The sequence below is a fragment of the Girardinichthys multiradiatus genome, chromosome 18 (genome assembly GCF_021462225.1).
Source record: "Girardinichthys multiradiatus isolate DD_20200921_A chromosome 18, DD_fGirMul_XY1, whole genome shotgun sequence".
Taxonomy (NCBI): domain Eukaryota; kingdom Metazoa; phylum Chordata; class Actinopteri; order Cyprinodontiformes; family Goodeidae; genus Girardinichthys; species Girardinichthys multiradiatus.
In genome coordinates, this window is record NC_061810.1 from 51,595,725 (window position 1) to 51,619,512 (window position 23,788).

At 43.5% G+C, this 23,788-nt stretch overlaps 1 protein-coding gene and 1 long non-coding RNA gene across 5 annotated transcripts; one reads left to right on the forward strand and one right to left on the reverse strand.

The window, feature by feature from the left end:
• The first annotated feature begins 9 nt into the window (after nucleotides 1-9).
• LOC124884477 lies at nucleotides 10-1,408 on the forward strand. Its single transcript, XR_007042446.1, has 2 exons — nucleotides 10-408; nucleotides 517-1,408. It is a non-coding gene; the product is annotated as an uncharacterized LOC124884477 (long non-coding RNA).
• A 9,498-nt stretch (nucleotides 1,409-10,906) lies between these two features.
• LOC124884011 (protein FAM222B-like) lies at nucleotides 10,907-23,788 on the reverse strand. 4 transcript variants are annotated; one of them, XM_047391597.1, is made up of 4 exons: nucleotides 23,617-23,628; nucleotides 18,731-18,858; nucleotides 18,376-18,494; nucleotides 10,907-17,581 (listed from the first exon to the last, which is right to left on the reverse strand). In XM_047391597.1, exon 4 carries the CDS (start codon nucleotides 17,562-17,564, stop codon nucleotides 15,651-15,653), a length of 1,914 nt encoding a protein of 637 aa, XP_047247553.1. In that variant the 5' UTR covers nucleotides 17,565-17,581; nucleotides 18,376-18,494; nucleotides 18,731-18,858; nucleotides 23,617-23,628; the 3' UTR covers nucleotides 10,907-15,650. The 4 variants fall into 4 exon arrangements, with proteins under 4 accessions (XP_047247553.1, XP_047247552.1, XP_047247551.1 ...); XM_047391596.1 differs by having other exon boundaries at nucleotides 18,299-18,494; XM_047391595.1 differs by lacking the exons at nucleotides 18,376-18,494; nucleotides 23,617-23,628 and adding an exon at nucleotides 23,690-23,788.

Genomic DNA, 23,788 nt, shown 5'->3' on the forward strand with positions numbered 1-23,788 from the left:
GCGGGGCTAAGGACCACTCTGGAGAATTGGGTCACACTACGGACTCGAACCCATCAACGGGAACAATTCAGGGACACAAGGGTGGAAATGCGAGTATTGGGACAGGACCGATAAATCCATTCCTTTCTGACGCCACAAAGCTGCGAGTTCCTGTTAGACGCTATTTAACACATCAACAGTCTTGTTATTTTGGTTATGACGAGTGTACGATAATTTCCCTCAAAATACGATCATTTGATGTCTCTAGTACGATAATCCTACCTTTCTCACCTGGTAACACTGGAGACAGAGAGACTTGAGGAAGCATCCGGCGAAGTTTCATGCAGTGAAGGCGTAAAGAAGACGTACTCTGTCAGGTATTTGTTGACCCCTTCGGGTTGGTGCGGCCAATGAGGTGTTGATATTTTTGTAAGTGAAATAACTGATTGTAAATGTTTTATTGTTAAATGGTATTCTTTGTTTATTCTCTATGAGAATGCTTTCTGTGTGAAATCTATTATTCGTGTTTTTGTACAGTTCTCACGGCATCGTTGATGACAAAGTGTGTGATTAAATGCCTGTAAATACCAAGAACGCCTTGTGTCCGTTTGTCCTCTTGGAGGGAGTCACAATGGGAGAAACACCACAGAGTCAAGTTGAGGATTAATGCTGCGCCAAAAGTGACTCTGCAAACAGTTCTGTTTTGGGTGTTGAAGCTGCAGACAGTTTGCCCCCCTAATGCTGAATTCAAGCCATGGTACTTGTGAAGCATGGTGGCATCATCACCAGGTATCATGGTATGGGGATGTCTCTTTTAGTATGGTATCGGGTTTGAATTTATAAAAATAATCAAAGAGATCATGTTGCCCTAATGCAAAAGATGAATTGCCCCAAAAAAATGGATGTTTTAACATGAAAGTGACAAACACACAAGTAAAATGGCAGCATATTGGTTACAGATTAACATAACGGGGAGGTTAGCCCAGTCCCTGGAAATGTATTCAATATAAAACTTGTGGAGTGACATTCAACAACCTGTATCTGAGGAAAACACTGGAAATGTAGAGGAATTGTGGAGTATAATCCAAGTCTCTGTAGTCCAGGTCCTGGGCTGAGAAGAGCCAGAGGTTGATAGACTCTACATTCAAATGTGAAGCATTTCTCAGAAACAAGTGGTTCGTTATACAACTAAAGATCAGTTCAGGATTGACAGGAAAGTTTAATCTTAAAATATTTTCCAGTCAATATTTGAGCTTGTTAAGAAAAGTGCTACTTTTATATTTCCTTTTCTTCTCCTTCTGCTGAATGAGAACAGATGTGATAGAAATTTACTTCATGTTTTTATTTGGAACAGGATGTGTTGTGTTCCTGATGCATTTCCATGTATGGAAATAAAAGCTACACACGTTGCTCAGTTTTGTAAAGTTAATCTTGTTATTTTTAATACAACTGCATGCGTGAGAATGGGATGAAATTCATGGGAGACATTCAACTGAGTTAGAATGAATCATTTCCTTGTGTCACACTATAAACATGTTGATGGCGGTCCACTGTGGATCAGACATGCTGCAGCATCTCATACCTCATTTCTCTGGTAGATTTCTGTTAACTATCCAGTCCCTTAATCTACCATCTGTATCCACTGTTAGCATGCTAGCATTATACAAATTTTAAAGTTACAGACGCTAGCTGTTCTAACTGACAAACTGTTAGTATGCAAATGTTAGCTGTGTCTCAAGGCAGCCTTTTAGGAGCCTGTTAGGAGCTTAAAGGGGACACATGATGCATTTGAACCATTTATTTCCCCCCTTAAACCATCCGCTTTGCTGCATCCATTGTTTCCATAGACTGAAGGAACTGACCCTTAATCAGATGAAGGCTTTCAGTAAATCCTTCTACATACTGGAGGAGGTTGATGAAGAACTCGTCCTTGAAGATCTTCATGCAGACAAAGAGGAATTTCTCCACTGATGTGGGAACATTTCCATGAAAAATGTAATTTAACCAGAAACTTGGAAGAGGTTCTGATGCTGGGGGACGGTGGGATGACGGCATACTTGAGCTTGGACTGCAAAATAGCAGTGAAGAATAAATATGGCAGATACGCGACATTAATCAGCCTGAAGTCCATGACCTTAATTAGCTGTTCAGCAGCAAATACTGAGCCGTAACAGTTGGAAAAATGTAGAAGATGACAGAGAAAACCGAACGGACTGAAACTGAAAATAGGTATCTCCGCAACACCTGGAGAGACTAAATTCAACTTGTCTGCACTCCTACAGACTCCAAGTACACAACAACACATTTAACAGTAAAAAAGGAATTTGCATAAAATGTCCCCTTTAAATCACATTTAAAGTGGACATCCCCGATGTTCACCAGATTCTCCAGAGATGGAACCAGTTGAGAGAGTAGCACCACGTACTCCAGTAGCAGCATCTGGATGACGGGCGCTTTCAGCGGTAATGTTGGATGGGTGCGAAAACTTGTCACTCATGTAAAAACTTTGTGCTGTAGTGCAGCTGCACTCTGCTTTGTATCATGCTCTGTTATGCAGCCCTCCCTGTGTGTGTGATCTCCATTATCTATTTCACACACACACACCAGAAGCTGAATCACATTCTGTGAGAACCAGCCTCTTCTCAGCCTCACACACACACACACCCTGTCTGAACTGTCTGTTGAATTGTGTATATAAATAAAGAGATAGGGTGTCAAAACTTTGTAGTTTGCACTGCAAAGTGAGCTACCCTTGCTGCAAGTAACTCTGACTGTATCGTTCTTACCTCTTAGTTGACTTAATATTACCTAACATTAATTAAGATTCAATAACCTTATTTTCTTTGCTTTAACAGTGACTCTGGGATCTGTGGGGGAAGCCTGACGTCGAGCGAAGCACCGCTGCACAGCCTCCATTAGCTGCAGTGGCTGAAAGTCCAGGTGTGTGAATTCACACCTGGACAGTGGGTTACCGCCTTCCTCGGCGCCGGGTGACTCTCACAGGATCCAAGAAGTCAACTCCGAGGTGAGACAGTTTTAAAATACAGTACATAAGATAAGAAAAAGTCGTTGGTAGTGTGTCGCCGTTAAGGACACTGCATTGGGAAGGTTTTATTCCACCGTGAAGGGAATAGCGATCAATTAGGTAGGGCCCCGCCGGGAAGGGGATCAAATAAAACGACTAAGGGTTATTCCCCTGCGAGGGAATAGAATAAGCGCTATAAAAATAGGTTAAGGGGAGAAGATAGAGCTCATGGTTTTAAACTAAATCAGAAATCTGTTGTAAGGTACCTGAAACTAACTGTGTGACTGTGTTGTGTGTGTATGGAGTATAACTCAGTTCTACTCAGTCATAAAACCTCCCCCAACTCTTGAGCAGATAAAGAGTTATAAAACTTTTGGCAGCAAGCTAGCAAGCAGTGAGGTTGAAGACAAAGAAAATGGTGAATTTCACCATGAGGTTATTTTAACAGTCCAGTCTCACAGCGCACCTGCGCTTGATCTCAGGTGTTCAATAACCCTGCAAAACACACACAAAGCTGGGAGCTCAGCGGCTTCCAGACGTCAAACACGGCACATCAAATTTCAATAAAAAGGTTACATGCACATATCATTCAGAACACATTAGATTAAATAGCGAATCTTATCGCACTAAAAACCTCCTGTACCCTGCCCAGACTTTCTAAGAAAGAAATAAAAATAAAGGATGGGTTTTACTTGTTGAAGTCTTCTTTCTGAGCGGAGATGAGAGAGAATGGGAAGTTGGAAGTTACTGTGCGTCCACAGGATGGAGTAAGGGGGAGTCAGGTTTATCCTAAACCGGCTCAGTTATGGTTGAGGTCCAAACACACCCTCCATTTCTGCTACCTGTATGACCCCTTCTCTTTTCCAATGGTTATAATCAGTCTGACAGAGAGAGGTATCCCAATCCTTGTGGTTTTTAGTATAACAATGACCATCAGTGGGACCCTTTATGAGGTTCCTTGAGACGACATTGTTGTAAATAAGCGCCGTTTAACTAAATAATCTGAACTGAAACTATCTCTGTAGTTATGCTGCTATAGGCTTAGGCTGCTGGAGGACATAACGACCACTTTCACCCTCTTCGCTACATTCTCATACTACTCTCCAATTTTGCATTGTTTGCTGTTATTTCAGTTTTTAACTTTATGTTCTCTCTTTTCTCTTCCTAGAAGCTACACCTGGACTGGCTCTGTGTCTACCTGTGACACCTTTCTAGAGAGGGGCATCGTCCGAGCTTCTGCTGGCAACAACTTAATGTTCACCTTCTACAGATGATCCACATGGCCCTGTCTTTTAGTGTTTAACCCTTTCTCTCTCCTAGACATGGCTACTGACTGAACTTCTACTGTGACTAACTCTATGTTCTCTCTTTCAGACTCTAACCTTGAAAACTGGATCAGAGTTTATCTGTTCTTTCTTTCTAGATGAAACGACTAAAGGAGCTACATCCATTAACATTTACTTTTCCTTCCCATAGAAAGTACTCCTGGATCAGTGCTTCTTTGTTCTCTTTCTGTCTCTGCTCTGTTCTCTTGTTGTGGAATTTTCTTCTGGAATCAAAGTTGGTAGAAGTTGACTCATAACAAGAGAAAATCCGGACTTTGTCTTTATAAGTTTTATTCAAAGGCATTCAGTGTTTGAAGACCCTGACACTGAGGTTAGTCAGTGAAACAGAGTCCTGATCAACATTTACACACAGTATTTATACCAGAACATGACAGTTTTATCTCAACTTTAAAGAGTCTGTGCTTTATGACCCCAGACCCTTCTCGGGTTCAGAGGTGACAAAGTTACCTAGGAACAACCATCTACTCTTCCCAACACATCACCCTAACAAATGGGCCTTAACCATTAAACTTCTGATAATGACTTTTACAGCTTACTCCACTAACACAGATGTTCTGAGGAGTAAAAAAGGTCACACACTGTGAAATGCTTACTGCAAGAATTTCCATCACACTCCTTTCTTCTGATTACAAGATAATCACAACTAAAGGAAAATTCTTCAAAACCATCACCCCTCTCAGCTAACAGATAATCCAAAGCCATTCTATTTGCAAACTCATCGTTCTAATAGCCTGCTGCTCAGTAGTCAGAACAGTGAAACCTTTCTCAGATAAAGCAGTAAGATTAAAAGTTAACACAAAGGGATCTGGAGCCAAAGATTCTGAAATAGTAGAAGGATCAGTTCTGATAGGACATGACTCAAATTTATGTCTGTTGATTAAAGCACATAAAACAGATATAATAGCTTCGCAACCTACTGTCTTCCCAAGGAAATAAGGTGTACTTTCCTCCAGTGTTATACAAATATCTGGACCTTTAATCGGATTTCTATTACCCTGAATTCTATAAAGAGTTTCTGTAGACGCACACGTTAAATTAGTCTCACTAGAAAATCTACTAACATTTCTGCTTTTTCTTACAGTATAATTCCTCACAGTTTTGATGCATCAGTTGCCACCAAACATTATCAGTATGATCATAATAGTCAGAAAAGTAATGAATCTCTCTTTGAATCAGCTGATGAGTATTATTAGTCAGATTAACCACACATTGTCTTTGCTGTACCTTTTCCAAAATGAACACAAGAGTTATAAAAATACTTGCAATACCAATTATTAGCATCAGAACAGACTATCTTCCATTTAACTGCATCGTGACCTTGAAGTGGAATGTCCTTTCTTCTGGTACTGAAAGCAAACAGTTTTTTCTCAAAGAAAACAAATTATAAACACAACTTAAAAAAACAAAAATCCTGCTGACTCTCCTGAGTGGCTTCAAGCTGCCCTGTTACCAGTCTGGTACAGGTGGGCGGTTGTAGGAAGCTCCTCTAGAAATATATTTAGAAACAGGAACTCTAACCTGCTGGAAGTTAGGCGTCCATAGTCCAACTAAACAACGGTGGAAATGAACACATTCAAATTTGTAATAATATCATAATGATACATATCAAGCAATAAACATGAAAGTTAGATAAAAGCATCTGAGATTTCCTCCTCAGAGTCAGTCTCGCTGTCAAAGTGGGAGAAAAGAATCTCTCACTGTGGTGTGTGTGCAGTGAGGCAAATGACCTTATGATTTCTAACTTTCAGGCAATGCGATGGCCTTAAGTAGATTCTGAAATAACGTTGCACTGCCCAAGAGATTATTGTGTCCTTGTAAGAACAGTGTTCTTCAACCACCTCTTCAATCACTCGCCAGTGATCAGCTTACAGTTCTTTGTCTTGTGGTGGTCCGCTGTCCTCACACCTTTCAGGCCGTGGATGATCCAGTTAGAAGATGACTTGTGTCCTGGAAGCCAGATGAAGCTGGAGGAGCTGGAGCTTTCCTGCAGCTTTCCTGCAGCTTTCCTGGGTGTCTAGTAGGATCTGATATGGGCCAGTCCAGCACCTGGACTTCCTGTGTTTTCTCCTAAATTCTCTGACCAGAATCCAGTCGCCAGGAATAAAGGACTGGAGGGTTGAAGTGGCTGTTTCTGGTAATACAGCCTTCACCATCTGTGAAACTTGAGAAAACACAGTGGACAGGTTTTGACAGTAAAACAACATCCTATCTTCACACAAAGATGTGGAAGAAAATTTTCTTGGCAATATCCCCATGTCCAAATTAGGAGACCTGCCACACAGCACTTCAAAAGGACTGAGATTTACCTGTGTCCTTTGTCTCAATCTCATATAAGTGAGAACAATAGGTAGAGCCTTCACAACACTTGGCTAATTTTCAATTCAAAGTCCCATTCTCAAACCTAAGTGCTTAACTACATGAACTTCATCAAAACATCCAACAAAATCCAAATAATTGATCTTCTGACTTCACCTGATATACTAGCAGTGACCATCAGCTAAATATTCTGAATATCAAAAATGTGACATGATGTTTGAGGAAGGTCTGATTACAGGTCAATATTTCATAGTTTCAGAAAACCCACAAGAGATATAGAGATATAAAATTTCACAAAAGAATCAACACCATAATTTCAGAGAGGTTTTCAGAATGTGGTCTTAGGGAGCTATGCACCATTTATATAAACAAAGTACAACGTCTCTCTCGCATTGTCACTAAGTCCTCACTGGAGGTATGAGCTACCCTTTTTCCCATGAGTGCTAAAACTTTTGGAACCCCATGTTACTTTATTCTGACATTCCCCTCTTCTGGCGCAGGGTCCAACCCATGAGACAATCCAGCAAAAAGTTTGTACAAAAATGTTCTAGTAACCAAGATTACATAACATAGAACCAAAGAAATGAATTCTGACATAACTATGTGTCTCTATGAATTTAACGAAAGCAACATAAAGAAAATCCAGATGTTTTTACCTACAATTCAGTTCCATTAACAACAAAACACAAACTTTAATTATTCAGTTCATCAATGTCTCACTTAGAAATTAGTCACATATCATCCTGATTTGTCTTGTATGAAGATGAATATTAGATTAATGGACATCCAATGTAATTTGGATGAATAAACCCTACAAATTAAACCTAATAAATAATTCCCACCAAGTATGAAATCATAACTGATTCTTTATCAAAAATATATTCCTTACTTTTGGCATATCTTGAACTGCCAGCTAGTTTAATGGTACCAGGGAAACTTTCAATCTAATAAATCACCAATGATTCTGTATGTAAAACTAATTCTTCAAACTAGTTTAAACTATTTTATTAACCTTTTAATAATAAAACACATAAATCTAAAAGTCATCCTACATCCAAAAAAACATGTTATTAAGGCAACAATCACTACAAGCATTTTGATTCTATTGTCTCTTAAACAATGTTAAAACTCAGGAAGGGAGGTGCTGAGCGTTACCATGACAACAAAGGTGTAAACCAACCTGGTAGGTGGGCGGAGTCAGGCAGAACTAACCTTTGATTGACAGCCTATGGGCGGAACCACAGTTTCTTCATTCCAACCCATCTTAATGAACCTTAAACTACAAAACTGTTAACATGAACCTACCTGAGAAACAAGCTGCTTCTTAACTCTCCTGAAAACTCAAAGTTTTAATCAATCTGAGATTTAGAAACATTATTCTAAACATGGATTATTGTTTCATGCAACATATAAACAAACATTTATTCCAACAAAACAAAGACAAACAAATGGACAAATTAGAAAAGTCGGCGTTGACATTTTTATGGTATACCCAAACTAAACAAAAACTGCACCAAACTGTAAATACTGTGTCAGAAACTGTATGAAGACCATCTGCAGTAGAACTAAGACTGTTTTAATGAGGTCTCTAACCATTAGATTTATGGGATACAAACTCTGACAACAGAAAATAATATCTGAAGGAGAAACCCATCAGGTTTTACGCATTCGCTGGGTTTTAAAAATGCTCCTTCATGAGATCTGTCCTGAGAATAACATAGAAACACTTGGTTACTGCTGAGTTTTGGAGATGTTGTAACTTCCTCTACTTTTAATAACTTTTAATAACTAGAATAATTGACCCTGAATAATCCACGATGAAAGAGAACTTGTTTCTCTGAAAGAATTAACTGGAAAGTATCAAATGTGTTAAGTTATCACTCTTTTAAAGATACTTTTCTAACCCTAAAATAATATTTTAACCCGCTATATCTGTCAACGTCAAGCAAGCATCACATGAGCAGCGGTTAATAAGCGTTCTTCATTGCAGAAAATAGGAAAAGATTTATGCAAATGTGTGTGTGTTTGTACGTTACCTCCATCAGTTTCTAAATCGCTCCAGAGTCAGACTGTCAGGCACACAGTCCTCTATCAGTCCAAAAAACAACCAGGCCCTTCCCAGGTCTGTTGGTGAGACATTCAATCATTCTTTGTCCACTTTAACTTCTCCAGGAGGGAGAAAGAAGAAACTTTGCTCCGGTTTCTCTTCTGCCCGCATAAGATGCTTTCAATATAAATCCAGTGTATCACTCTTCTGGCTCTGCAGCAGCATGGATCGTTGTCCATCTCAGTGGGTCCAGACTTCTTCTGAGTTTCGTTTTTGGTGGAAACTCACACTGCGATTTTCAACAAGCAGGCAGACAGGAAGGCAGATCTCTCTCTTTCAGGCCGTGATGAAGAAGCGTCTCTGATGGAGTAGCCATGGAGAAGGGCAGGTTTCTAAAATCCAGACTCAAAAACACAGATGTTGAACTCAAATCCCATATATGTGTGTATTTGTGTGTGAGAGAGGCAGAAGAAAAGTTTAGTATAGGTTCAGATTTTGCACAAAGAAATATTATCAGTCAGTCAGTCAGTTGTCCACCTGCCTGTCACTTCCTTCTACAACATGAACTATACTCCTTTCTAAAACAACTTTCTTTTCGACTCTCTAATGTCCCTTTTCACTTTTTACCTTCTTTTCCAACTGATCGCAATATTTAAGACAAACGAAACTTCCTTCAGGAAAGTTTTAACTTTTGTTTTTTTACTTATTTACACTCAAACTTCCACGCTGTGAAAAACCAAACTTATCTTCCAAATTAAAGCACATTTAACACAATCATCCCCACTTTTTCCTTTCATTATTTTATAAATCAGAGAATGAAGAAGGAGACACCCCTGATGCCTCAAGGTTCCAGAACCATTTTTTTTTTTACCCATTCAGCGGCACGTCTGCCGTCTGGCTTTTCTCCTTTATGAGGTGTAGAAAATTGTTAAAAACAACCCGCAAAACCCTGTGTTCTGCTTTATCTTATTGTTACCAATGAGAACCTCCCTGTATCTTTACAGGGTAACTGGGCCCTCAGCTGATGTCCTCCCTCTCACAACTCTGGAACCTAATTAATTAGTTAGGAGATGATGGTTAATGTGTAATAAAAATAATAATATACATTATATCATACAGAGCAACTTCTCACCCAGATATATTTGAAGACAAATAGTTCGGATCTAATCAGCCAGAAGCCGCAGGCGGACATGAGGACTCCCCTCCGTAAAATGGAAGTGGACTGAGAACAACTCTCAAGCTGGCCAGGCGTCCGTGTCCCCGTCCTGCGGTCTCCTCTGGCACGTTAGATCCTGTTCGTGACGCTAAAATTGTTGTTGAATTTTCTTATCAAAGTGGGTAGAAGTTGACTCACAATGAGAGAAAATCCGGACTTTGTCTTTATAAGTTTTATTCAAAGGCATTCAGTGTTTGAAGACCCTGATACTGAGGTTAGTCAGTGAAACAGAGCCCTGATCAACATTTACACACAGTATTTATACCAGAACATGACAGTTTTATCTCAACTTTAAAGAGTCTGTGTTTTATGACCCAAACCCTTCTTGAGTTCAGAGGTGACAAAGTTACCTAGGAACAGACCTAACTGCTCTTCCTGAGGCATCACCCTAACAAATGGGCCTTAACCATTAAACTTCTGATAACGGCTTTTACAGCTTCTTCCTCTAACACAGATGTTCAGAGGAGTGAGGTAAACCTAAAGGTCAAACACTGTGAAATGCTTACTGAAAGAATTTCCATCACACTCTCAAACCTCCAGTCGGTCGTGGCAGATGGCCGCTCACACTGAGCCTGGTTCTGGTTCTGCTGGAGGTTTCTTCCTGTTAAAAGGGAGTTTTTCCTCTCCACTGTCGCTACATGCATGCTCAGTATGAGGGATTGCTGCAAAGTCAACTCCAGTGACTGTCCACTGTCTCTACATGCTCATCCAGGAGGAGTGAATGCTGCAAGTCACTGACTGGATGCAATCTGCTGGGTTTCCTTAGATAGAAAAACTTTTTATCCAATTTGATTAAATAACTGAATCTGACTGAACTGTTCAATGATTAGGATTAATAGGAATGTATGAACCTGACTGTTGTGAAGAACCTTGAGACGACATGTGTTGTGAATTGGAGCTATATAAATAAACTGAATTGAATTGAAATGTGCAGATTATGAAAACGTTCATAATAAAGACGGACCAAGCGTAAAAGCTTTGTGTTTGCAGACTTTATTTGGGTTAGGGGGGAATGTTTGTGCAAGACATTTAAATACCTGGAATTTAGGCAAATATCACATTTTCACACAGTAGAGACAGAAAGCCCCTCCACCAGCGGTCACAACATGATTGGTTCTTATAAACTAGGAAAACTGGATCAGGGCAATAAGAAATCTAGAGTGACTGCTGCGTTCCTTTGGCCCAGTTCACTTTCATGTGCTTCAGTGGATGATTCTTGCAGTGCAAACAGACATGTACTGAGCTGCTTCTGGATGTAGACCTTAAGTGGAACCATGAAACCCAGAGCCCTGGTTCAGTGGCGGTTCTGGCATGGAGAGCACTCTGGGCAAGACCCTTCTACTTCTCCTTCCCAACCAATTAAAATGCAGGAAATTTTTCCAGATTCTGGAGCAGGATGAAATGCAGTTAAGTCGCCCATGTGACCCAGTGTCCGTATTCTCTGAAGCAAGAGGGCGACGCCAGTCCCCCTCTGGCCACACATGCATAAAAGCAACAGAAAATGTTAGACAATAAATGACATCACATTATTTTTTCTTGTGCACCCCCGTTCTAATACAGCCCTGGGCATCTACCAAAAACCGCCACTGCTCTGGTTGAGAACCACCTAAACAAACGTTCACTCTAGATTTGCTTATGCTCGGTTTACATCTTTGATTTTTACTCCACTCAAAGCAACAGAACGGGTCTCTGTTACGTCTCCAGATTTAGTTTCTTATTACAGTTCTAAGATGGGGCAACTCGCCAGGAAGGCCGGCCCACTCAGAGGGGGACACCCGGTCACTTTGGTCAGTGAGTCAGGAGCAAACGTCCCCCACAGTGTCGACGAGTCGTGGCACGCGTCAGGACTTCGGTCCATCACACAGTATCAGTAGTTTCAATAAGTAGCTTGCTCCCCCACCCCACTCACACATTTGAGATTCACTTTGAGCACACCTGTGTGCAGGTAACCACACTTCTCACACACACACACACACACACGTCCACACTAAACCCAGTGGAGGCACTTCATATGAAACTGTAGAACCTGACTATGGGCTGCACTGAGACAGTTCAGAACCAGAGATGACCCGGTCTGATAGTTTGGTGTTTTCACTCATCTGATTGGCTGCTGGGGAAACCCACAGGTTGAAACGGTCAGAAATTTAAATTCTGGTCCATTTTTAACCAAATAATGTCCAAATAACACAAATGTTCAGGTGGAAAGTTTCCCCTCATCGTTGTTGAACCGACTAGAACTTTGTTTTCCACTGATGCAGCCCATGTACTGTTACTATTTCTAGACACACGTTAGATGAGTGTGTTGATTAAGTTCAATAGCAGCTTTAAGGGACAGGCACATCAAAAATGAAAGCCAGGGAAACAGAAATGAACCCCCGTCACGTATAAAGAGCCAAATATGAACTGCTGCTGCAGCTCCGCTCTGTTGCTGGGAAGACTTGGGCTGCAGGTTGTTTCGCTCCTTCATCACCTCATACCTTAGCTTGGTTCAGTCCGTTCTGCCGGTACTAAAACAAGCGGTCTCCTCTGAGGCAAATCATTCCTCCCATCAGGACATTTCCTACCTGATCTGACTTTAAATGAATTAAATGACCTGCTCATCGTCTTCTGGCACAAAACGTGGTTTTATGGCTCTGATAAACATTCATCAGCGGGATGTTACTCGGGTCAAATTTCATCAGGTTCAGGGGTCCATATGAGGATCAAAACTGCAATCAACAAAAAACTAATCATATAAAATCTAAAAAAAAAAAAAAAACTGTCTGAAAGTAAATAACAGGAATGAGATTTGAGCCTTTTTAAATAAATCTTCCTAATTAAATTAAGTATTTAACTGCCAAGAGAAATATGTTAACTAGCTGGTTCTAACTGATGTGTTTACTGGGGTTGAAACTGGTGAAGGAGCGAACCAACCCGGATCCAAAATCATGTCCTACCTTCGACTTTGAAAGAGAAGAATTCAGCTTTCAGATCTGAAGGAGCCGAGACTCAACCTCCTGTGAGGTTCTCCTCTGAGTTCACTCAGGTTGAACTATCTGATGTCGTTACTGTTATACGCGTCACAAATGGCCCCTAAAGTGGAATCCAGAACGGCTTCAGGACAAAAGCTCCAAAAATAATAAAAACATTTCAAATGATTTCAGGATTTTAATTCAAAAAATACGAACATTTAAAATGACCGCTACAGCTCCGCTCTACACGTCTATCGGTTTTAGTAAAAGCTAGAAAAATGTAATACATTACATGAAGGACAGGTAGGATGGGTGTTTTATCTGGTTGCATGAGTTCGTAACGGGATCTTCCATTCAGAACCCAGAGTCCGAACAGGTTTTAAGCCATAGTCCCACACAATAAAGGTAGAGCTCCGATCCTGACAAAGGAGCTCAGTTATACAGTCTGAGTGGAATAAAACTGGTCTATTTAAGGCTTTAGTTTGTATTATCACTGCAATCAACTCCTCCATAGGCATGGGCCAGAATCCGGTATCAGGGTATCCAGGTTTTTAAGTAGGTCCGGTTTTACAACAGCAAAAAACTTTCCGTCATGGCGTTCCTCTAGTTTAAATTGCTTTTAATGAGATGCAGGAGATTTCCCGGTTCCCCTCACACAGAAGATGTGCAGCCCAGATTATTGGTACCGCACTGGCTGCGTGCACCGACAGCAACAACACTCCTCCCATCCAAAGGGGGCGCCGATCACACAGCAGACAAGAAAAACAACGGCTCAGAAAAGTCTGTTCACCTTGTCTGGCTCATTTCTCCGTCTGGTGAGATATTTTGGCCAGAAATCATTTTATTCTTTCTTTTTAAGTGTTTTCAGCTCATTGTCGCCCCATATGAGGCTCTGAATGGAAACCGTGGAACGCTGAACTGACGAGAGAGACACAGACGTATTTTAAGGCCTAAATTATTCAGTTGGGAAAAAGTTCTGGTTGTGAAACTGGAGCACCGCCCATCAGTCTTCTCAAGGTGGCGCCGTTTTAATAATTAACTAATTAACAAGCCGTAACCAGCTCCTTTTAATCCGGTTTTATTACTGAACACAAGTCTGGAAAACTACTAAACTTGATTATTAAGATCGTCGTTTCAGTCTAAAATACGACAAGAATAACATTATTATGACTATTAGAGTAGCACAGAAAAATCATCTGTTGACCAGAATGATGACTCTCAGCTCAACTGGACCCGACTGGTGCCTGCCGGGTCACAAACCCAAAAGTTCTCCCCTTTGTCAACCCAGGATGCAGCAGAGCGACAGGGAGCGAGATTTAGAGCAGATAACAGGAAGGCAGAACGGAGTAAGTTGGCCTCAGGGTTAAAGTAAGGATCTACATCTGTTTTAGTTTAGCTAGCCGTGCTAATGTCAGGTATGTTTCTAAGGGTGTGGTCTGCCGGTTGGTTGCGCTGCACGGCCCGCTTAATGTTCTGCTACAGTAATGAATGTTTAAAATGTCATAAAATAGGATGTCCTAATGTGCAACACATCGTGACACCTCCTCTTATAAACAGTGAATCAAAGCTGAGGCAGGAAAGCTGCAACGTTCTACTGAACGTTGTTCGGTATTGGCGGGTCAAAGGTTAACCCAAAATGAAGACCAGAAAAAGGGTCGGCGCATCCCCATTCATTTTTTTATCTTTTCTGTTCTAAAGAAAACAACTGGATCCCGTTACACACATCTGCTGTAAATTTTGAGGTCATTTTTATCATACTGAGAGAATCTCATACCGGCCCATGCCTACGCCCCAGCTAGATCCATGATGAACAGGAAATGGGTTTGTAGATCGAGCTGAAAGCCACTCCTGGTTGTTTATTGGTACCAGAAATGGTGCCAGTGACTCAGAGAAGCATCAGCGGGTTGCATTACAGCAGGAAAGTGGTGAAGCGGGAAGTGAAGCGTTTTCCCCGCTCACGTTACTTGGAGTCATCGTTTAGCTTTTTCACACACAGACACACATCATTCCAACAACAGGATGCCTTCTGGTTCACATTAACTTTAGATAAATATGACCTAATGGAGTTCTGCTCCCTGTGCCAAATGCTAAACTTTCACAAGTTATTTCTACAGTTCAAGTAGGGCGATCTACAGATTTACAACAATAAAAACAACTGAAAATAACTACATGAAACCAACAAGGAGAACAGAGAATGTTGACCCACAGAACCGAACCGAGCCTGCAGAGATCCCAGACGTCACAGTGAAGAGTCATGGATCCGACTTGGACTTGTCAACAAGGCAACAGGATCCTCTCTCTCCTATCGGACCGGGTCACAGCCTACAAAGAACCGCGTTACCATGAGGACTTCCCGAAGCTCGCCCTGGGCAGTCGTAAGGCCACAAATGCTGAGAAACGTCGTGAAACTAAGAAGCACTGTGACAGTCATGAGGCAACTACAGCCTTCATCTAAACACCATTTACACACGAACAAAGAGCAGCACATCCATGCCAGCGGCGGTCAATCTCAGAAAGCCTTCATTTTAAAACAAAAGGTCCGACATGGTGTAAGACCTGAGGAATACTAGGGAACATCACTACCTTGATGCTCTCCTCATTGGGCTCAAGGAGTTCGACATGGAGCTGTCAGAGGGGAAGAGGCAGAGCGGCAGTCCAGCACAGGATCAAATGAAGCTCTAAAGGATTTAGGATCTTAAAACGATGAAACTCAGAAGCTCAAAGTGCTGTTGAGAAAAATCTAAATCCACAGAGGGGATCGATGCTGAGTTTAATGGTAGCCTGGGTGATGGCTGTGGACACCCCCGCTGCTGCTGGGCTCCTTAACGTGGCCCAAGCCGGACCTGTGCATCTTATGCATCACATCCATGTTCTGCTCCTGTAAGGTGGGCACCTGGAAGCCCTCACCTAAGAAATCCATGTTCTGCTGCATCAGCTTTGACTGGCCAGCGGATCCATCCTTCCCTGGCCGGTATTTGGCTCCTGGGACACGGTCTGCCGACGCAGCGGCGTGTCCTCCCTGAAAACCCACCAGGAGGTCCTGAGGAATATTTCCATTGTTCCCTGCTGTGGTTGGGATGCTGCTCCAGGAAGGCTGCATGTAATGCCCATTCATGTAGGACACAAGACCGACTGAGCAGTTCACAGGGGACGGAGGAAGTGCCTTTTCAGCCGGGTGTTTTAGTGGAAACCCCTGTGCAGAGCTGGGTAGCTTGTGGGTGTAGCTCAGATTGTGAGAGGGGAACGCACACTCAGCTGCCTGCTCCATTCTTGGGTTTTTGCAGGGGTGTGCTCCCTCGGGAGGCTGCTGCATGTGGGCCAGTTGATGCTGGGCCCAGGAGCGCTGCTGCTGCTGCAGCTGCTGTAAATGTTGCTGCTGTTTCTGTTGCAGCAGGTGGTGCTGAAGCTGCTGCTGCACTGGTACCTTCTCGCTGTCAGAGTGGAAAGAAGCCATATTATTATTAGCAGTTGTACTGGGCTGTGAGTGGAGCCCGGCACCAGGAGTCTGAGCAGTCGCTTTGTCAGGGTGCCCCATCATGAAACAGCTGGAGATGCTCCCCACAGCTGCATGCTGGGAGGACACCCTGGAGCTGGCGCTGATCAGCTGGTTGCGGCTGATGGGGCTGGGGTTTGCTATCTGACCCTCACAGACTGAAGTGGTGCCCATGCCGGCGCGAGCCTGGCACAGCTGATTGATTTGGTGCACAATGCTGCTCAGGTCTCTGGGCCGGTTCTGGTGCAGGCTAGCTGCCATGGACAGCGGGATGGTGGAGGTAGACACAGTTACATTTGGTGGGGCGTCTGCATCCGGGAGCTTCCGTGGACCGTACTGTCCCAGTGGTGGCTGCTGGAGGTTGTTAGACAGGGCGGGAGGGCCTGCGGGCGCTGCCTGGGGGAGAGCCTGGGAGCCGCCGAGCCCCTGCAGGCCCTGAAACTGAGCTCCATCAGAAACATGGCGCAGGTCCTGAGTCACTCCCTGCTGTGCAAGTACAGCTTGTGGAGGAGCTGTCTGATGCTTTAGAGTCTGCACATGAGAAAGATGCTGCTGTGGTATGACTGAGGAGCAGGACTGGCCCTCCTGCAGGGCCTGGGGATGAGGCTGCCGCTGGATACCTTGTGGATGAGCCAATCTTTGCTGCTGTGTTCCCTGAAGCTGGGACAAGCTCTGCTGTTGCTGCAGAGCTTGAGAATGAGCCATGTTCCTCTGCTGCAAGTCCTGTGGGTGATGCTGCTGTAAAGCCATCGGGTGAGCCATGTTTTGCTGCTGTAGTGCCTGCGGGTGAACCGCTCCCTGCTTCTGTGCCACCGGCTGAGAGAGACCTGCCAGGTGAGGAGCAGGATGAGGAAGATTTAAAGTGCTTTGAGCGGCATACGGTCCAGTCTGAGGGTTCATGACTGCTTTAGGCTGCTGCCGAGTTCGGCAGCCGTCCGGTTGTTTGATGAGACCTTTGAGAGGTACACGGAGGACAGCCAGGAGGCCACCGCTGGAGGTGACCTGAGGAGGGTAGGGACTGTGGTGCTGACCAGACGAAGACGTGTCGAGCCCGTTGACTGTGCGACTTACGTGCTTCTTCTGAGGAACTTTGATACTGCTTGGGAAGATCTGGATGGTCAAAGGTTTGTCGGCAACTTTCTTAGCATAGGCGTCCAACTCTGCAGGGGTCGGATGGGAGGCAGATCTCATCTTCTGTGTGGTTTCCCCTGCAAGATTTACACAGTCAGTCAACATTAAAAACACTTTAAAACAAAACCCAGCAGGAAAAACGTTTGAGTCTGTTCAGCAGACCACGTGAAAACCAAACTAATTCAGAAGGCACCTGGAGACTTTACACCCCAGTTAAACCAGTAAGTCATTGGACTTACTTCATCAAAAACTCACCGAGTATCGCCAACAGGCCGGTCATTTTTTGAGCGTGCCATCACCTCCTCAGCAGCCACCAAGTGCTGCAGAGGCCTGTCACCCATTTAAACATTTAAAAGATGCAGGTCAGAGGTCATGAGGAACAGAGTTAAACATCTCTGATTTAGGGAAATGCAATGTTATGCATTTGAGCCTTTTTCATAAGCTAAACACGTGAAAGGGAAAGAGCTGATGGAGCAAGCGTCTAATGTTTACAGTGCTTTAAAAAATAATAAAGATGAACCATTGCATGTCTGGCTGTATATTGAGGGTGGTTCTCCTGCTCCACCTCAGTCTCAGGTCTTCAGCAGCCTCTAACAGGTTTTCTTCCAGGATTGTTCTGGATTTAGCTCCATCTTCTCATCAACTCTGACCAGCTTCCTCACAGCATGATGCTGCCACCACCGTGTTTTACTGTGCTGATTGTATGCTCAGGGTGATGTGCAGTTTTTTGCATATAGACCAGAAGGTTTAGTTTTTGACCCAGATGACCTTCTTTGTGTTGAAAACGGAATCACCTTTCCTACCCCTGACCCGTCTGTCGTGTTCCTTGACCTCCATGATGCTGATTGTTCACTTATGTGTCGTAGCAAACCTCTGAGGCTTCTGGATTTGATTAACAGCGATACGGTCTCTCTTCGCTGAGGGGACAACTTCTGAAGGCAACTTTAGGGGACCCGGAGATAAAGAGACCGAATACAAATCCACGACACACTGTTCAGAGTTTATAATGGTAAAAAAATGAAAAACCATTTTCCTTCCATACCACAATTATGCACTATGGTGACAAAATGTGGACAAATTTAAGGGGTATGAATTATTTGGCATAGGACTGTAATAACTTCAGCTAATTTTCATACATCAAAATATCAGGTCGACTGCTCCACTGTTTCAGTGAGTTTTATTATGAATTTAGATCAAATCTAACAGGTGAGGAAAAACATGCTTACATTTCTGAAGTCCAGCATTCATCTGCCTGTGGGGAAGAAGTCGGATGGCGGGGTCACCTGATGCTGGCAAACAAGCCAGCATGTCACTGCTCCTCTACTGCTGCATTGGACACGTCCCGCTCCTCGTCCTGGGGACAAACGGAGCAGGTGAAGGTCAACCTTTTGACCTTTTAGGAACAGCAGCTTGTAAAAAAGTGACTTCATGGTTCAGTAAAAGCTCACGGTGTACACACTGCAGTCCACAAAGAGCCAAAAATAGAGGCTCCTTTCTATTCCTAAAGGTCAATGACATCTACTCATGCAGGTTATGATCTTTCTAATATGAAACAAGCAGAAACACTGTGGAGTGTTTCCTCAGACACATCAATTACTGAGAGGTATCAGGTAGAAAACAGCACACCTTCGTATCATTCACACAATCTTAGGCATCTACATCACAAAACTAACTTCAACATTTGAACTAAGGTGTACAGATAACAGTCAAATCAAAAATGTAACTGCACTTCCCTGAGAAAGATTATGAGGTAGGAAATAAAGAGAGTATGAAAAAAAGAAAGGAGAAAAAAACAGTTCTTGGATTTTCATGAGAACATAATGAATCGGATCTTTAGCAGGTTCTGAGATTAATTACATTTAACCACACATGTAAAAAAGAGAGCATGTGTTTTATCCATCAAATCAATATCTGATTGATTTAGTCCATCTCTTGCATCGTTGTGGAGGAATTTTGACCCACTCTGCTTTTCTTCGGTTGATTGACATTTAGAGACACTCCTTTCTGTGCAGCTCTCTGAAGGTCCCACCACAGCCATTTAATCAGGTTGAGGTGTGGACTTTGACTGGGCCATTGTAACATGTTGATTCTTCTCTTTTGCACTCATTCTGTTTTACATTTGCTGCTGCGTTTGGGATGATTGTTCTGATGATGACCCAGTTTGGGTCCAGCTTCACCTAACCAACAGATCGTCTTGACTTTTGACTCTACAAAACTTTGGTAAACAGAGAAGTTCACGGTTGACCCAAAGACAGCAAGCTGCTGAATCTTTAGTTCCTATCTCAGTGTGTTACACAATTAGACCTTGAGTGAATTTACTGGGACGTCCACTCCTGGGAAGGTTAGCAGACCTCTAACCTCACGTTAGCAGACGTAACCCCCTCACCTTTAAATATTTCACACTTAAATAACTTCTCCACCTTCATCCGCCATGCACCGGTCCCTCACAGTTCCCCCTGCAGGTGGTGGGCCCACTGGGGGATGGCTTTGCGTCTCTCGTTCAGGCCTGGCCCAGCCGGGTCCCGCGAGGAGCAACCCGGCCACCAGGCCTGGCTCCAGGGTGGGACCCTGACTCCGCCGTACTGGACGACGTCACGTGCCTCGATTTTGTGGTCCTCACGAAGGATTCTTGAACCGCTCTTTGTTTGACCCGTCACCTAGAGCCTGTTTGCCACGGGAGACCCTACACAACATAGCCTCTAGGATCATTTGAGCACTCAAACCCCTCCACCACATTAAGGTGGCGGTTCAAGGAAAAGGGTGGCTTGTCCTCTTCAGGTTGGAGGGGAGTTCCTGTCTCAAGTGGAGGAGCTTAAGTATCTCGGGGTCTTGTTCACAAGTGAGGGAAGAATGGAGCGGGAGATCGACAGACGGATCGGTGCAGCTGCCACAGTAATGGGGGCGCTGTGCCGGTCCGTTGTGGTGAGCCGAAAACGAAGCTCTCGATTTACCGGTCGGTCTACGTTCCTACCCTCACCTATGGTCATGAACTTTGGGTCATGACCGAAAGAACGAGATCCTGGATACAAGCGGCTGAAATGAGCTTCCTCCGTAGGGTGGCCGTGCACTCCGTTAGAGATAGGGTGAGGAGCTCGGAGTAGAGCTGCTGCTCCTCCACATCGAGAGGAGCCAGTTGAGGTGGCTCGGGCATCTACAGGTCCTTCTCAAAATATTAGCATATTGTGATAAAGTTCATTATTTTCCATAATGTCATGATGAAAATTTAACATTCATATATTTTAGATTCATTGCACACTAACTGAAATATTTCAGGTCTTTTATTGTCTTAATATGGATGATTGTGGCATACAGCTCATGAAAACCCAAAATTCCTATCTCACAAAATTAGCATATTTCATCCGACCAATAAAAGAAAAGTGTTTTTAATACAAAAAACGTCAACCTTCAAATAATCATGTACAGTTATGCACTCAATACTTGGTCGGGAATCCTTTTGCAGAAATGACTGCTTCAATGCGGCGTGGCATGGAGGCAATCAGCCTGTGGCACTGCTGAGGTCTTATGGAGGCCCAGGATGCTTCGATAGCGGCCTTTAGCTCATCCAGAGTGTTGGGTCTTGAGTCTCTCAACGTTCTCTTCACAATATCCCACAGATTCTCTATGGGGTTCAGGTCAGGAGAGTTGGCAGGCCAATTGAGCACAGTGATACCATGGTCAGTAAACCATTTACCAGTGGTTTTGGCACTGTGAGCAGGTGCCAGGTCGTGCTGAAAAATGAAATCTTCATCTCCATAAAGCTTTTCAGCAGATGGAAGCATGAAGTGCTCCAAAATCTCCTGATAGCTAGCTGCATTGACCCTGCCCTTGATAAAACACAGTGGACCAACACCAGCAGCTGACACGGCACCCCAGGACCATCACTGACTGTGGGTACTTGACACTGGACTTCTGGCATTTTGGCATTTCCTTCTCCCCAGTCTTCCTCCAGACTCTGGCACCTTGATTTCCGAATGACATGCAGAATTAGCTTTCATCCGAAAAAAGTACTTTGGACCACTGAGCAACAGTCCAGTGCTGCTTCTCTGTAGCCCAGGTCAGGCGCTTCTGCCACTGTTTCTGGTTCAAAAGTGGCTTGACCTGGGAAATGCGGCACCTGTAGCCCATTTCCTGCACACGCCTGTACACGGTGGCTCTGGATGTTTCTACTCCAGACTCAGTCCACTGCTTCCGCAGGTCCCCCAAGGTCTGGAATCGGCCCTTCTCCACAATCTTCCTCAGGGTCCGGTCACCTCTTCTCGTTGTGCAGCGTTTTCTGCCACACTTTTTCCTTCCCACAGACTTCCCACTGAGGTGCCTTGATACAGCACTCTGGGAACAGCCTATTCATTCAGAAATGTCTTTCTGTGTCTTACCCTCTTGCTTGAGGGTGTCAATAGTGGCCTTCTGGACAGCAGTCAGGTCGGCAGTCTTACCCATGATTGGGGTTTTGAGTGATGAACCAGGCTGGGAGTTTTAAAGGCCTCAGGAATCTTTTGCAGGTGTTTAGAGTTAACTCGTTGATTCAGATGATTAGGTTCATAGCTCGTTTAGAGACCCTTTTAATGATATGCTAATTTTGTGAGATAGGAATTTTGGGTTTTCATGAGCTGTATGCCAAAATCATCCATATTAAGACAATAAAAGACCTGAAATATTTCAGTTAGTGTGCAATAATCTAAAATATATGAATGTTAAATTTTCATCATGACATTATGGAAAATAATGAACTTTATCACAATATGCTAATATTTTGAGAAGGACCTGTATACCGGATGCCTCCTGGACGCCTTCCTCGGGAGGTGTTTCAGGCACGTCCCACCGAGAGGAGGCCCAGGACACGCTGGAGGGACTATGTCTCTCGGTTGGCCTGGGAACGCCTTAGGCTCCCCCTTGAGGAGCTGGAGGAGGTGTCTAGAGAGAGGGACGTCTGGGTGTCTCTGCTTAGGCTGCTGCCCCCGTGACCCGGATGAAGCAGAAAACTACGAGTACGAATAATTTCTCTCTGCAGAATAACAGATGTTAGTGTTAATGGCCTTATGATCTTTCCTAGATTGATAAGCAGATGCTTCTCTAAAGTCAATCAGCAGCATCTAGCTGCTACTTTCCATCTCTTATTCCAGTTTTTCCATCAAACAACTTCAATCTCAGGTTAATAACCAACTACAGTTTGAAAGCTGTGGTGTGATCAGATTTAGATCATATCTGAACCTGGTAAAACCAGATTTTATTATGTCCCAATACACAGAACCTAAGAACTTTAAGAGACCATAGTATTTCACTGTAAGTCATAAAATCCATGAGTCATGGTGCAGAAGTGACTGTTCAATGTGCATCAGTAACCTCTGTCCTCCTAGGGTTAGTTAAATATTGCAAATTTACACCAAAAGTAATCTCAGGTCATTTTACAGCAAAGTAGCCGGTTCCAGAAAACAGATGAATAGATAAAAGGAACGATAATCAGATCCAGACCAGATCCAATTGATTGGAAGAACACAATTAATGCAGTAATTGATCATCCATTCACAGACTGTGATTCATCACTTTTTCACTCCCAGCTTCACGACAGTCGGACTGAAGATTTCAGTTTTACTATGAAAGTATGTGGAGACGTACCGAACAGAACCAGTGGATTTCCTGTTAAATGTCCTCATTAAAAAGCTTCAGTGTATAACACTGAGTCATGTTTGGAGGACTGGGAGACACAATAATCAGGGTAATGGTGAGACATTTAGAGCACAGGCCTCAGAAACCGCTTACAGACCAAACATTGTTCTCTATAAAAACCTTTATCGGGTTTAGAACCGGGCCTGACGACACGGTCAGTACAGAAACGTTAACTCTGCTGTGTTCATCTACTCCCAGCTAACGTTAGCGTCGCCTCATTATAAACAGCTCGAGTGTGGCGACTAAACCCGGACCGCGGGGTCAGCAGGGCTTCTGTCCTCCTCTAACCGGATTTAAAAACGGTCAAATGTCGTCGATGGACGGGTTAGTTCGAGTCAAACACAACAAATAAGGAGCTTCTTTGTTGTGACCAGGCCAACTGCTCTGAAAACTTCAGCGTTTTAACACAAGGAGCCACAGAAGATGCAAGAATTACGGTGATACTCACTCAACGCGAAGTTATGAGTAAGGCGGCTTCATTCTGCTGAAATGTAACTATAATAAATTAAAAATTAAGATACCATCCACCAGCTGGCTGCTGTCTGGCTACGGCAGCAACATCTGTTCCTCTCCTCCCTCTGTTGGGCTTTAATGGTGCTGCGAGACAGCCTGAAGGCGCG